Source organism: Cylas formicarius, unplaced genomic scaffold (assembly GCF_029955315.1).
Source record: "Cylas formicarius isolate icCylForm1 unplaced genomic scaffold, icCylForm1.1 PGA_scaffold_6__28_contigs__length_40554024, whole genome shotgun sequence".
Taxonomy (NCBI): Eukaryota; Metazoa; Arthropoda; class Insecta; order Coleoptera; family Brentidae; genus Cylas; species Cylas formicarius.
This window is the reverse complement of record NW_026844347.1, coordinates 32,671,073-32,685,112: the sequence shown is the minus strand read 5'-3', so window position 1 is coordinate 32,685,112 and position 14,040 is coordinate 32,671,073. Positions and strand designations below refer to the sequence as shown.

General features: G+C 33.5%; 1 protein-coding gene across 10 annotated transcripts in view; it reads left to right on the top strand.

Annotated features, from left to right (window-relative positions):
• The window catches only part of LOC132703706 (guanine nucleotide exchange factor VAV3), a 176,937-nt gene that overhangs the window by 144,724 nt on the left and 18,173 nt on the right, over positions 1-14,040 (top strand). For 5 of the 10 annotated variants that reach the window (XM_060673124.1, XM_060673125.1, XM_060673122.1 and 2 more), the window contains one exon: positions 2,010-2,276. The exons of 2 other annotated variants lie outside the window; for them this stretch is intronic. In XM_060673124.1, coding sequence (XP_060529107.1) covers positions 2,010-2,276 — 267 coding nt within the window. Of the gene's footprint in view, positions 1-2,009; positions 2,277-9,529; positions 9,707-14,040 lie in introns of all 10 variants that reach the window. 3 more of the 10 variants (XM_060673127.1, XM_060673130.1, XM_060673131.1) reach the window with 1 other exon arrangement.

The window sequence follows — 14,040 nt, the reverse complement described above, 5'->3', positions numbered from 1 at the left end:
GCATGAAAAATTACCTTGAACATAAACTTAGGAAAGTAAAAGTACGTATGAAAGAATTTATATTACTTCATATGTTGGCAAAAAATAAAATGTTGCGAATAACTAGTAGATGAATAGCTTAAAAAGAATAGTTGATGAAGAACCATCAACCTAGAACTGAGTCAACGCCTCCCATAAAATCTTCACTATACCCACAAAAGACTCAAATACTTAACAGACAGAAATTTTTCCAAGTTTTTCATAACGTCCTTAATAATACAGATACTGTTTTGTAACTCCTGTAAAGGCAAACCACATTACAAATATATTCTTAGGGCTTATAACTACACAGACTACCCATAACAAGTATGTGATGTCAGACCAATCTTACGCCAGCAAAGCAATCAACTTCAAAGGACGCTTTACTGCTTTGATTATTGTCACTATTGCATAAAAAAGTTTTACACTAATTTTATTGTGGACAGACCTATTCTGCGGAGTAGAGTAGTAAGTAATCTTATGTGTTTAATACTTTTATTTTTATTATTAATTAAATTCGGAAAAATGAAGTATTGCTTTTTTGCGCCAAAATACTTCCGGAACGTTCGAAAGACTTCCTCCGGTGCCATAATAATCCGGGAGGAATGAAAAATGTGGAAAATTTCCTTTCTTTGAAGCGATGAGTTGGTTACCCGGATAAGATCTTAGCGTTGTAATAAAGTTGGAAGTTATTTTACGATCCAAGTGAATCAGTCTAAGTGAAAGCTCAATTTTCTTTAAGCGCGAATTCGTAGGAACCCGGAGTATCGGATTTGAAAATTTAACATCACGGACGAAAATAGCTTCACTGTGTTTAAAGAAGATATCAGCTTCGTAGTAGATAAGCGCATCGAATGATCCACTGTTTAAAATTACGTACATTTTAAAATAATCCAATTTTTAAAAAAGCAAAACGGGAAGTCAACATTTTTTTTTATATTTTTAAGTTAATCAAAGTTTTAATTACACTTATGTTATTATATTAAATAAACATAAAAGCTCATATAGAATCCACAAATTCTTTATGAGTATGCTTAAGACAGGTTGTAATTTTAAACACTCGGTAGGTAGGTTAATCAAATTAACATTATCAAAATTTCATTTCCAAGTTTCATCCGTCATCTACATCGGTGTGAATCCCCGCAGCATTTAAATCGCCCCCGCCCCCTTTTCGGAGAGTATTTGAGAATTGAGTAGCTACGAAGTCCAAGGAAGTCCAAGACGTAGACGTATTCTAATTCAAAATCGCATTTCGTTAAAAGATTTTACTTCTCAAAAAAATTTTTTTATCGTTTGTTCGGTTAAATGACGGATTTTGATGGAATTTGAATAAGAAAGATAATTTTAAAAAATAAGAAATTATTCAACCAATAATCGTAATTAAATTTTATTTGATTGTCGAGACACTTATAATATCTTTATGTCATTTAAATAAATGTAAAATAGAAATGGTAGAGGAACTACTTTTAAGGAAGCAAATAATCGACTGCTATCCAGGTTCACGTAGTACGTGATTAACTTCGGATTTTCAAATAAACCTCCGTCTTCATAATTAAATTCCATTTTGACATCTGCTTGATGTAAACGCCCGAGACCCTTGCAAACATATGAAGAGGGAATTATTTGCATTCCCTGGCGTTCGATTTATTTAATTACTCATTAAAATTCGAGATTTTCCAACATTTGACGAAGCCTACGTCTTTAATTTTTCGGCCGACCTTTCATCCTTAATCAGTTTAAACCTGGATTCACCCGAAAGTCACAAATCCACTCAGCAAATGGAAGCCGCTTCATTTGTGAAAACGGCAGGAACTTTTTTGACGTTGACAAATGGCGAATCGCCCTTTCGTTGATCGCCGGAAAGTTTTTGCATCGGGATAAAGTCCGATGGATAAAATGAAAAAACTACCCGCATCGCCTAGGCGAATAGTATATTTCTAAAAACCCTCTTCGTCCGTTAATCGGTACTAAATCGCAACTAATTTCCAAAGAAATACAATCGGCCGAGGTAGATCAAATTTACCAAGTGCTGAAACAAGCGACAGAAATATCGAACAGCAAACCTCGCGTGAACATCGATAACGCTCCACCCGGTATAACAGTGGAACGGAGCTTTGGTTCCAACCCCGGAAGTTCCGGCGGGTCTGGTCAAAGCATCAGTAGCAGCAGAGGAAGAACAGGTCCTGGACCTCAGCCTATTAAACCAACCGGTGCTAACTTGGCGGTCGTAAATCCAGCGCCTTGCTCAACTAGTTCAGGTTTGTTACCGAACAAGCCTATAAGATTCTACTGAAGTTGTCCTATAGTTACGAGTGCTTTTCCCGTCATGCTTTCAGTTCGTAATGCATAGAGTTTCCATTTACGGTGAAAGTGCTAGCAAATAGTAGATGCGCTTTTGTTTACTACTTTTTCTCTACTGATCGACGACGTGGTAGATAATTGTAGATCCTCTGATAGTATTTAAAGGTCTCTTCTCTAAGAACAAAAATTGTTTATGTTATGATCACCATTAACGTGAACTTGGGGTTTATGTAGATAACAGTAGACAAACGTGGGTTCAAATCAATGACTTGGTAATGTTGTTACGCCAGGTGATTTTAAAACTCGATTTAAACCATCAAACGAAAACTTATCTTTTGCTCTCTGTTTCTAATACCTCATGAAAGATGAGAAGGTCCTCCAATAAGTTACATACAATATTTTAAAGTTTACACTGTTTGCTAGCGCTTACATTTGTAACAGTATCGCTGCATGGTTTTTACCCCATAGTTTTTTCGACTCACTTCCCTATTCCCTGTATGGTGGACTAAAAGCAAGAGAAAAAGAGTTGCTGTCAAAAAAGAACTGAAACCTATACATAATAACATTTTTTTTACTTCAATAAAACTAATCAACTCATTAACTTTTACTGTTTTTAATAAACTGCTATCGAAATAACCGTTTAAAAAAATCTCCTTAGATGAGCGTGGTTTAGTAGCAAAAACATCAATTTTTTTAAAAATTTGACGTTAATAATATTCATTGCATACACTGTATAGGTTACATTTGGTAATACTTTGGCAAAAAATATTTGTGTCCTTTTTACTCCACTAATGATCCTAATCGCTCCCTCGACCTAGAGACACCTTCGAAATAACGCAGATCGGATAGTATCAAGCAAAAAGGAAAAAGATTTTTTAGCGAATTCCGGGGACGACCCAAGTTGGAAAAAGGGGCAACACTTTTCATTCATAATCCGTCCACTGATATACGGACTCTAGCTTGGCGTAAATTCAGTAAATCAAAGAAAATTCCTCCGAAATATTCTGAGCAAGAAATTGTTTCACGGTGTGACCCAAATTTGAGGTATGTCGTTCTCAGCTAATTTTTAAATGACGATCCTATTTTGTTTCGAGAACTATTTTTATTAAGTAAATTAAATTACACATGCGTGCCAATTTTTGTTATTTTATGTTTTGTCATTAAACGGTCTATTACGCAACAAGTTTGATAAAGGCCACTTTAGTTACGGGAACGAACGCAGCGCAGCTGAGAGAGTGTTTAACTAACTAAAGTCTATTTCAAATAGTTAGGCATGCAAGGGAGATACAGAGTGGCCCAACAAACACTTAAGCATTTCATTGCATAATGTTTCTGTTTATCCACCAGGGTTTGGGTGGTCATCAACAGTGAAAATCTTATGCCAAAGGCTTCCCGGTTGCCAATTGGCATTTGCTCCTATGGTATGACGCAATCAGTCGGAGATACAGGAGACAATGTATCGCGATTTGCTAATAATAGCCTCTACATTCCCTCCTGTATTAGGACAACCAGCACTGAATATTAGCGATTCCAGTCCCAGCATTTAACCAAAAAATTCGTCCCGGGATAATACAGAAGTCCCTAGCCCTGAAGATTTCGAAATAATTTATTACTTTACTTACTTACTTACTCGTAAATTTTTATACCCATAAATTTTTATACCTGTGCTGAATAAAATTTGCGAATTTACTATTGCTTAAGAATTTATTAAGAATTTATTGAGTGCTTAGAATATTATTGGAGCCATATTGTGATCAGCCTGAAGCTTATGCATGATTATATTGCTTTTGCTCTGCAAAGAACTTTTTATGTATCGTATTATTAATAACTAGGTGAAAAAAGAATTAAAGGATAAAATATTTCAGTTCTGAAATTTTAAAGCTCCAAAGTCCGAGTGCTCGAAATTTTTGATATTTGATTATAGCATAATTTGGAATCAAAATGTATCTTAAGGTTCGGGAGCAATTTCTGGATTTTCGGGACTAGTACTGGGAACTAGAATTAGATTTCAAAGTCCCGAACACCTTTTCGGTCCAGGGACTTGCAAAGCGTCCAAATGCAGTAGATATTGTACCCAAATATTTGCTCACCTACTATATAAAAAACAAATTCAAGTGTTCTGCTTCATAAGTTTAATATTTTGTAGTGGTATTTTCTAGGAAAAAGACTTAATTATTAATTAGTGATATTTTGCATTAGGTTTGTTTTTGTTTAGGTTGGAAGATAAGCTCCTCTTCTTTTTCATTAATTCAATATTAGGGGCGAAACTAACCAAAACTAACGCAGGGGAGAAGTGGAGAGCCTATTATAAGCAAATAGTGTTGTGATACTGATCCCTGTACTGAATTTCATTTTAACAGAATAAAAACTAGGCGTTATATACATACTACTTTTTATTAACCATTGTGCAAAGAATATATTATACAGAAATTAATCTATATAATATCATAATATGCTTCATTATCTATGAACTGTCATTTCCTCATAAGGTTATAATTAATTGGTTGACGACGGTCCGATTGGTCTAATTTTCAAGATCAAACATTTTCTCCTCTTCTTTCATGATCTGTAGTGTTTTTCGCCAGTTCCTTGGTATCAGTTCGTCAACGGCTTTATCAAACAGCAGCTTAAATTTCTGCTGTATTTTTATTGGTTAACCAATAGATAATGTCTTGTTTTTGTCCAAGATGAAGTTAATAATGATAGGTTGTGTTGTCCATATTTATAAATGCGCTTAGGTAAATTTTAATAACAGTGTCATTCATTTACCTTTACTCTCTCATAAAGAGATAATGAAGAGCACAATATCAGGAAAGACGCAGATATTATTCTAGATTCCTCCTGCGTCGGTTATTGATAAATCAGGCTTGCTGACGTTTCGCGAATTATCCTGTTGGCTTCTTCAGAGCTTAACAGAAACTGCTGCAGGAGGAATCCAGAAGAGTTGTAAATAATATTAGAGTAGCTTGTGATAGTTTCCTTGAAACATTTTTTTTTGTTGTACAAAGTTTATCTACGCCTATGACCGATACGGAAATTAAGCGGAAATGGATGCAATTTCCAATTTTATCCCACCCAAAAATAAAGTACCGGAAACCTCTTCAGTGGCTCGCAATAAGGGTTGACGAAGGTGACGTCTTAAAGAGACACTTTGCGCACGCTTGATCTGTGCATAATTGGATATTTTGAGGTAGATGGTAGAAAAAAGAAAAATGTTCGAATCAATTCAATTCAAATGTTATGCAGTTTGAACGTGGAATGCCAAAAGGTATAAGTTTATATTTTTTATCGAATCAAGTAAATACTCCCGTTCTAAACTGAAATATACGAGAGTGAAATCCTCAGAGATTGACATGCACTTGATAGAGAGATAGTGATACATCTGCCCGAAAAGATGTGCAAACAAAAAATAAAGACAATGGAAGCACGACATTCTCTTAGTTTTTCTACTGATTCATTGTTTACCACCAAATGTTCTAGACATAAAGTATATCTTGTCTAATGATAAATAAAAACCTGAATTAATTTTTGGAATGTTTGATGCGTTTCTCTTAAATGACAAGTAAAAAAAATGAAATTTAGCACGCATGTGTAACTTGATTTGGAAAGTAAGGTGAATTTTTGTTACTTAGAAACCTCGCAATAGAAATTTAGGTTTTGAAAACTGGTTTTACAAAACACTCGCGATTTGAGGTGCGAAAACTATGAAATCCGGTAAATTTTTCGCATGCAAAAAAACAAAAGCAGACTTATTTTCTGCCATTATTGTTTTCCGAAAAAACGGCGGATCAAAGCGCGCCCTTATCTCGTGTCAAAACGAAAAATCCCACTTCTGATTTTCCGGGGTATTAAATCGTTTGATGTTTGTTTTTCTGCGCGTCTGTTCCAGCTGGGCCAATCCGCCGAAATTGATACGCCATCGTGCAGTGGGAGGTCGTATTTTGTCCACCCCCGGATATATTAGTTAAAAATAACGCGTTCGATTTTTAAAAAATACACACGCGTCTGTTTAAACTGGAAACAACCTGGCAAAGTGCACATTTTTCAACACGTATTGAAATAGTGTTTATAGTGTTATCCAAAACTGAATTTTGATACAAATTTTCATTTTCGAAAAAGGTAAAAAATTAGTAAAAATAGCAACATTATCTAGATTCAGTGTGTCGCAAAATGACGATTTTTTTGAGAACTGGTTGAATAATGTACTAAATAGAGCTCGATACATCTATTGCTTTGTAAATATTGGAATGAAACAACCTGTTAAAGTATATTATTGGAAATCTTAATATAACCTACAAATTTCAGCACATTAATTATCTAAACTTGGGGGTGCCATAGTAGGAGTGTCTGAATATTAGTACATTTCCAGTTTAGACTTAGATGGCACTACCATCAGAGGAATATACAATAACAAAAATACTTACGTTTGTAGGTTGTATTTTCATTTACATTAAAATACTCTAACAATAAATTAGAATAAAATAAATACGAACAACACTCTACATTAGATAGTTACTATTTTGAGTGAATACTTGACGTGAAAAATAAAGCAGTATAAAACGCAGGAGATGAATTTTGTATGACTTACAACCCAAGCAGATAAAATATTCGTAGTGTCTCATCAGTCTCTCGACATTGATAGATGAGAAGGTAAGACGTCCTCAAAAAACATGATTTGACATGTTGTGAAAAAGACAAATATTTGATTTCGCAGACGGAACTGATTTTAATATAGAACATTTTGACTAGAACACGAGAGAAAAAATGTAATATTACGGCAGTTGTTTCTCATTTTGGTTATTTAGTTATTTTTGTTTTGCGCTCGTGGGAGAACTCATCACAGTAAAACTTTTTTACAGCACATGAAAATTCTGCTAAAGGTAGACACGTGGTCATAAATTCACTTCCGAATGGTTGGAGACACTCTCGTCTCAATTTGAGCAGGTGGTGTTTGTAAGAATATGCGACGAGATGTACTTGTACCAAATTCTAACTTGGCAGTTATTGATAAATCAATTGATAATAATTTATTGAATAGCACAGTGAGAGAGGGTACTTTTATTACTAGTCAGAGTGAAAATTTTATAGATATTAGAGATAAATATAAAAATAAAATAACTTCAGTTGCTAATTAATTTAAACAAACTATATATTTCTATATCGTCTAAGTAAGGTTGTATTCACAAATTCTTTTACATTAATCAATGCTTGTAATATTGACTTCTAGAATATTGCAATAATAATATTATGTTAACAAATATGCAAGTGCTTCTTAGCCCGAAATTGTTTTCCTTGAGATTAAATCTACATAATGTTATAAAGAACTGAATATCAAAATTCTACGGCAGCAAAAAAAGGCGTTTTTCGTGTTTACCTGAGGAATTCGCTCGGATAGCAGGAAAATATATTTGTGTGGGAAAATTTGATCTTCGAAAAATAAATGTCAGTCTTTATTTCTCCCGGGAAGTTTTCAGTTGTATCGCGCGATATCATTTCGTCAAATTTATACGCGGAAAACCGAATTATGTGGAATAATTATTTACAGCGTTTGTTAGTTATAATTCGTCACTTAGATGGAATTTGCAAGTAAAAAAAATAATAAAATAAAATATAGTCAAATCATCTCTTGATCCATTAACAATTCGAATAGGATCCATATGTAAAATTGAAACTTTTACTCGTCGCGTCATAGTAAAATCAAAGTCAAGCTTTGATAATTTAGAATTAAATGGAATTTAAATCTAAAACAAATTAACCAAGAATCACAACTATGTTTCGTAATAAATACGTTAATACTAGAAGTCTGTTCGTTTAAAATGTGACCTGTGATAGAATTATATACACATATTTGCAAAAAAGACTAATTCATTAACATATAATAGCCACTGACTGATTTATATAGGAACAGATTATTTCAATTGAAAAAATTTATCTCAAAATATATCTCAATGGGTCTTATGAGAAGGTATCTTACTAAGTATGTGGCAGGTGATAAGTTTATTATTCAATTTAAAAAAAGTTGTTTGGACACATTTAAAATGTAATACAGGATTTTATATTTTTCTATTTTACTTTTCTGGCATATTGGAAATTTTATGTCAAAAATGACGTTTGCAGGTCTAAATAATCCATAGATTCCTCAACGCTGAAAGCTTTTATTATATATTTGGAATTGATTTATTTAAAGAAGGGTCCATATCGTTCAGAAAAATTTTTTTCACATGGAAATGCCCTATTTTCGTAATTTTATCGAAAGTACCTAAAAAGCTGTCGCTCTCGAAATATTAGCAATAAAACGTTTTTCCGTTGTAAAGTTGCTATACATCTTTAACGAGGCCAGGTAGAAAAAATTTGAGCTCTACAAGAATAACACTTGTCCGGTAATCAAGTTTATAACAGAAAAGTTGTTTAAATCTAATTAATTTCTAAAAAGGGAACAAATGTTATCAAAGACATTTTTCCATTTGCAGAAAAATATCTAGACTGACAAAACCCTAAAAAAAGAAAAAAACTAAAAAAGGACAGTTAGGCCTAGGTAATTAATAGAACAGTGTTATAAAAAATCGCATTTCTGTATATTTTTCTTGAGTATTGCAAAATGACTGTAACTAATTGACAAAAAAATATTTTTAATTTGTTTTATTCAATATTTTTTCATTTCAATATTTATTTTAAAATTGGTTTTTAAAATATTAACACAGAATACTAATGTAGATTAGAAGCAAATCGACCCCAAGTATTTAACAAAGATTTTAAGTCGGAGAACATTAAATATATTGAGACCTACAAATGTCGCTTTCTACATAAAATTTAGGATTTGTGAGAAACGGTAAGATCTAGATATAAGATATATATGTAATGCGTCTAGTAAGTTCTGAGGAATTCAAAAACGCTTTAACATACAAGGTGTTTTACTTAAAATAAGTTGTTACTTACCCACAAAAGTATAGTCATCTTGTATATATAACAATATAATATTTTAAAAATATAAATGAATACATATTTATTAGAGCTTCTAACATTCGTTGTGGTGCCATAGTAAACGGGTCACGCGATACTTACCCACCTATTTATATTTTGTATCAACTTTTCCAAAAACTCCGTATATTGAAAATGGTTTTGGGGTACGACAAAACTCGGCCGATACTTTAACCCGTAAGAATCGGGACCGCACGCTATTGACGTAAGCATTAAAGTCAGATCTGTGTAGACCAGCGGCGCAGTAGACAACAGCAGGGGTCGGGCGCGCAGCATATCTCGGGAACGCCTCCACACGATTCGACGTCGATGCGCAGGCGCCTGTTCGCCGGCATGAAAAGTCTGACCGGATTCGGCTCGAGATCAAGACAATGCAGTCCCGGTCACAGATCTATCTCCCTGCCGGAAAGTACGCAACAGCACGCCACTGATTTGTTGTCGGTGTTGACGTTGTCGATGTTGTGGCTTACTCGTATTAATGGCATCGCTCAGTGCCTGGGAATATTTAAACGTTTCCAGGTTCGTCGCGTACGGCCAATATTATACGGTATCCAGTAGAATAAATTGCCTCGTTACGGTCCATTGATTAAACGTAAATTTTCGCGTCGCCAAGTTATTGAATGTTGAGCTAATTTGGTGTGGAATATGTAAATTAGCAAAGGTCGTAATTTGTAATTTCGATAAATGAATTCTGCCAGTATGATCAAAAATTCGATGTACTAGAAAAAACTGTTGAAGTTTGGACTTGTTTTGAGTCGTGATAATGGTTAGACAGTTACTTTATATATTTACAATCGAAATAAGAGCACCGAAGCTCTGTTTAAAGTTGGACTTACAACAAGGCAACCATTGGCAACATGTATGTCGCACAAATGAGTTTAGTGCGACTTTGTAGCTTGCGGGAATCCATTTACATTAAAGCAACTAAATTAACTACAACATTCAATAGCCGACACTTTTTTACCATGGTGGAGACTGTAATTGCATCTGCTGCTGATCTTGTGTTAGCCAAACAAGTCAAAAAAACGAAAAAACGAAGATGATCCAATAGACAACGAAACTTACACAAAAAAAGTTTTTGTTTCCAGAATTAGTTTAACTGATTTCCACTATTTATTAACTAAGTTAGCTCCCCATATATCATAACAAGACACGAACTGTAATAATAACGATTAAGGTCTTTATCGAATTTCATAAATTATAAGAAATTTAGACATACTGGCATAGTTCAGTTCCTTATACTATCAGAACAATATTTCATGATTCATATCTTCACTACCAACCTAGCGTTTTTCAATTTTTGGCCCTTTTGAAAATTGCCTTTTTATTTAAAAAATTTTTGGATTAGGATAAAAACATTATTAGGGAATACAACTTTCTTATTCTATATGGCATCCATAGGCTCTTAGAAAAATGACGGTCAGCCGTACAGATTTGTTGGTACCTGTGATGAACAAAAGGCGGAAATATAGGGCATTTTTTGTTTATGTATTAGTAGGCCATGCATGTAGCTTTCAATGTCAGTTAAGTTGTGTGTTCTGTCAGACACAATTTTAATGGTCAAACTTAAGCTTTTGATTACTTAAAAAAAAATAAATTCAAACCATATCGTAACGGAAAGGTCCACATGAAGGGGATGCCGGTAGAAGAATACAATTTTGCAATTGGTTTATCGCAATACGCATTTTTCCATTGTCTATTGTTTGGAGTGCTGAATGGAAAATTGATTGTTCCGGAATATTTAACAGATACAATTCTTATCGCTGAATCACAGAAAATCCTCATACTTTAGCGTATCAAAATCTTCAAGGGCGCTTTGGATTCAGTGTATTTTCTGAAGTCGTTTTGTGGGACTTTATTTTTTTAATGCAAATCTAACATTTTTGAAAGACTTGCCATTGATTCTTGGTACTTACAAGATGGTTGCTCCGCTTAGAACGCAAGATAGAAATTTTCAAATCAAAGCAGAGTTAGAGGATGTCACTTGAGAGGCGTTTGCTGCCATCAGTTAAACATTTACGTTAAAATATTTTATTAAATTTAATGTAAGGTTAAATTTTAATATTTTGTATTCTAATATTTATTGTGTTTCGTTTATTGGGTTAAAAGGAGTATAATTTTGATTTCTAAAAAATCAGAAATATTAAAATTAAACATGAAAAACAATATTTAAAATTAAAATAAAAAAAGTTTGGCCTTTTTCATCAGATTAACCAACAAATCTATATGGTTGAAAATAAGAAAGGTGTATTCATTTATGAAAAAACGGAGAACTGTAGAGAAAACCTTAGTACGCCACTGCACAATAAAAAATGGCCGAAAATTTAAAAACGGTTTTCTTTTTAAAACACTCCAATTACGTCCACTATGTCCTGTACACACAGGATATTTGAGGTCGCAGAAAGTTGCCTATATTTCTCCACTTACATATTGCTAATTGTTGCCGTGGTGTAAGGCCCGCATTAGACGTTTATGATATTAAATCTAATATTAAACCAGTGCAACAGTCAGACTGTTGGAGAAAGATGACCTAATATTTTATCCTCCTTTTAATAGTTGCCCTATTAGTGTGGCTATTAAGTATATTTTTTTGAACGGTCTTGAAAAAAGACATTTACTGAGGCCAGAAAATCGTAGTTTATTTGAAAATGAAAAACAATATTTATAACAATGGCACAAATTTATAGAAATATTATATTTTATTACAACATTGAAAGTAATGCACAACATGCCTGCATGGAACTAAAAAAAAAGATAACAGGCGCATATCTTGAAACAATAAAAGAAGTCGCCAAAGTTTACTTCACTTTATTTGAAAAAATATTAAAAAACATCATTACACAAACATTTGGGACTTTTCAATCTGTGGGTTGGTACGACATAGCCTTAGTATGTATAACAGTATAAGTGTAAAGATTATTATTCGAGTTAAATACGCTATGTACTAGACTATAGTCCAAATCACACTGAGAATGTGGAGCGCGTCCCAAATTTCGCCGCTTAGCTCTGAATTTTCAACATTTTTGCTTGAGCTAATCAGTGAACTAGGTCAAGCATTGAAATCGTAGTTGCCATATATCGCTTTACTAGATTTCATACCATCTCAAGTCATGTAAAATGATATCTGCATAGCATATGTGTTTTGTGCTGAACCGACTTTGGGTCTGCTATACGATTCTCTTCAATGCTGTGCCGTACTCTCGGTGTGACTTGGACCTCAGACTTTGAGAATATACCAGATGAAAATGACCCCAAATTTTTATTCACAGATTTAAATTTAATTAATCCAAATTAAAAGGTGGGAAAAAAACACATTTCCCATAAGAAACACTCGTCGACACAAGTGACAAACTCCATTTTCGTTTTACATAAACCACATATTTTCTTGAATCCACTTTCTATTTCGTGCGTTTTTAGAATCTCGTTTATTTGATGCCCAAGTTTCAATATATTTATATCAATTTTTGCGTTCCATCAGAGTTTCCCAGTAGGACTACTGGTTACTGTATAATATTATATCTTTCTTGTATTTGCACTGCGTTGTGAGATGGCTGTGTTCTCGACTCTCATAGAAACGTTGCATTTCAAAGAAAAATCTTTGCACTAATAAATAATCCACTTTGATTTTTCTTCTAGCGAATCTCGAACTTTCTCGCAAAAACTTCCGAGACGACTTACCTTAACTTCCCGCCGATTTTTAAACGAGTGCAACCGTTTGAAAAGGTTTGTCACAAAACGCCGAACAATTACTCGCGATATTTTCAGACAATTTTAAAGTGAAATTTTCCAGCTTCGGCAATTATGCAAAAATATGCCGGAGGTTCAGGGATGTAACAGTTGGACGAATCGGCAACCAACGGGAAAGAATAACTTTGCGTTAAAGAGGATAAAGACTTCGCAAACCTTTAATTTTAATTTGGTTTTAAACAATGTGTAACGAGATAAAGGATACATTTTTGGTGATTTACAGTCAGTATTTAATAAGTAAATCTAATTTTTAAATTAGTGATAGTTCAGCAACATACGTTGTCAGCGTATTTTCATTTCATTGACCTTATTGGACTTTAGAGTTTCTAAACAATTGTAAACTCTCTCCGCCTCGATCCTAGCTTCTATTCGACACTCACTCTACAAATTCTTTTTAAAAGGCAGCATTTTTTATAGGACCATGGAAATGAATTTTCAATCACACAAAATATTCGTCGACAAACTCCGTCGGCGTTTTGACGTTGATGGATGAGAAAGTAAAAACCCCTCAAAAATATACGCCTCCATATCGGAATATGATTTGACAAATTACGCAAATATTTGATTTTGCATATTGAACGTATTTAAATATAGAACATATTTGATTATGTCGAATACGAAAGGAAAGCAAATAAAATAAAGTAATAAATTGATATTTCGTACCAAAGAATATACAAGGTGTTCAAGACGAACTTTAAACAGGTTCAAAACCATTTTAGATCTTTAATTTTAATGTCCGTGTAATGCATGAAAGAAAAATTATTTGAAGGTGCATTTAGCATGACTTCCACTGTCGTAATGTCAGTGGACCGAAAGTATTTTAATTTTAACTGCTGCAGAAATTATTGGTTAATAGAAATCTGAAACTTTTGAAATAAATATCGCTTGTGTGCTTATTATTCCCACAATGTATAGGAGAACATTTTTATGGTGAAAATTATTTGTGTACTTTCAGCAAAATGGTACGTCATTGGTTTTTCGAAAAATATTAGTAAA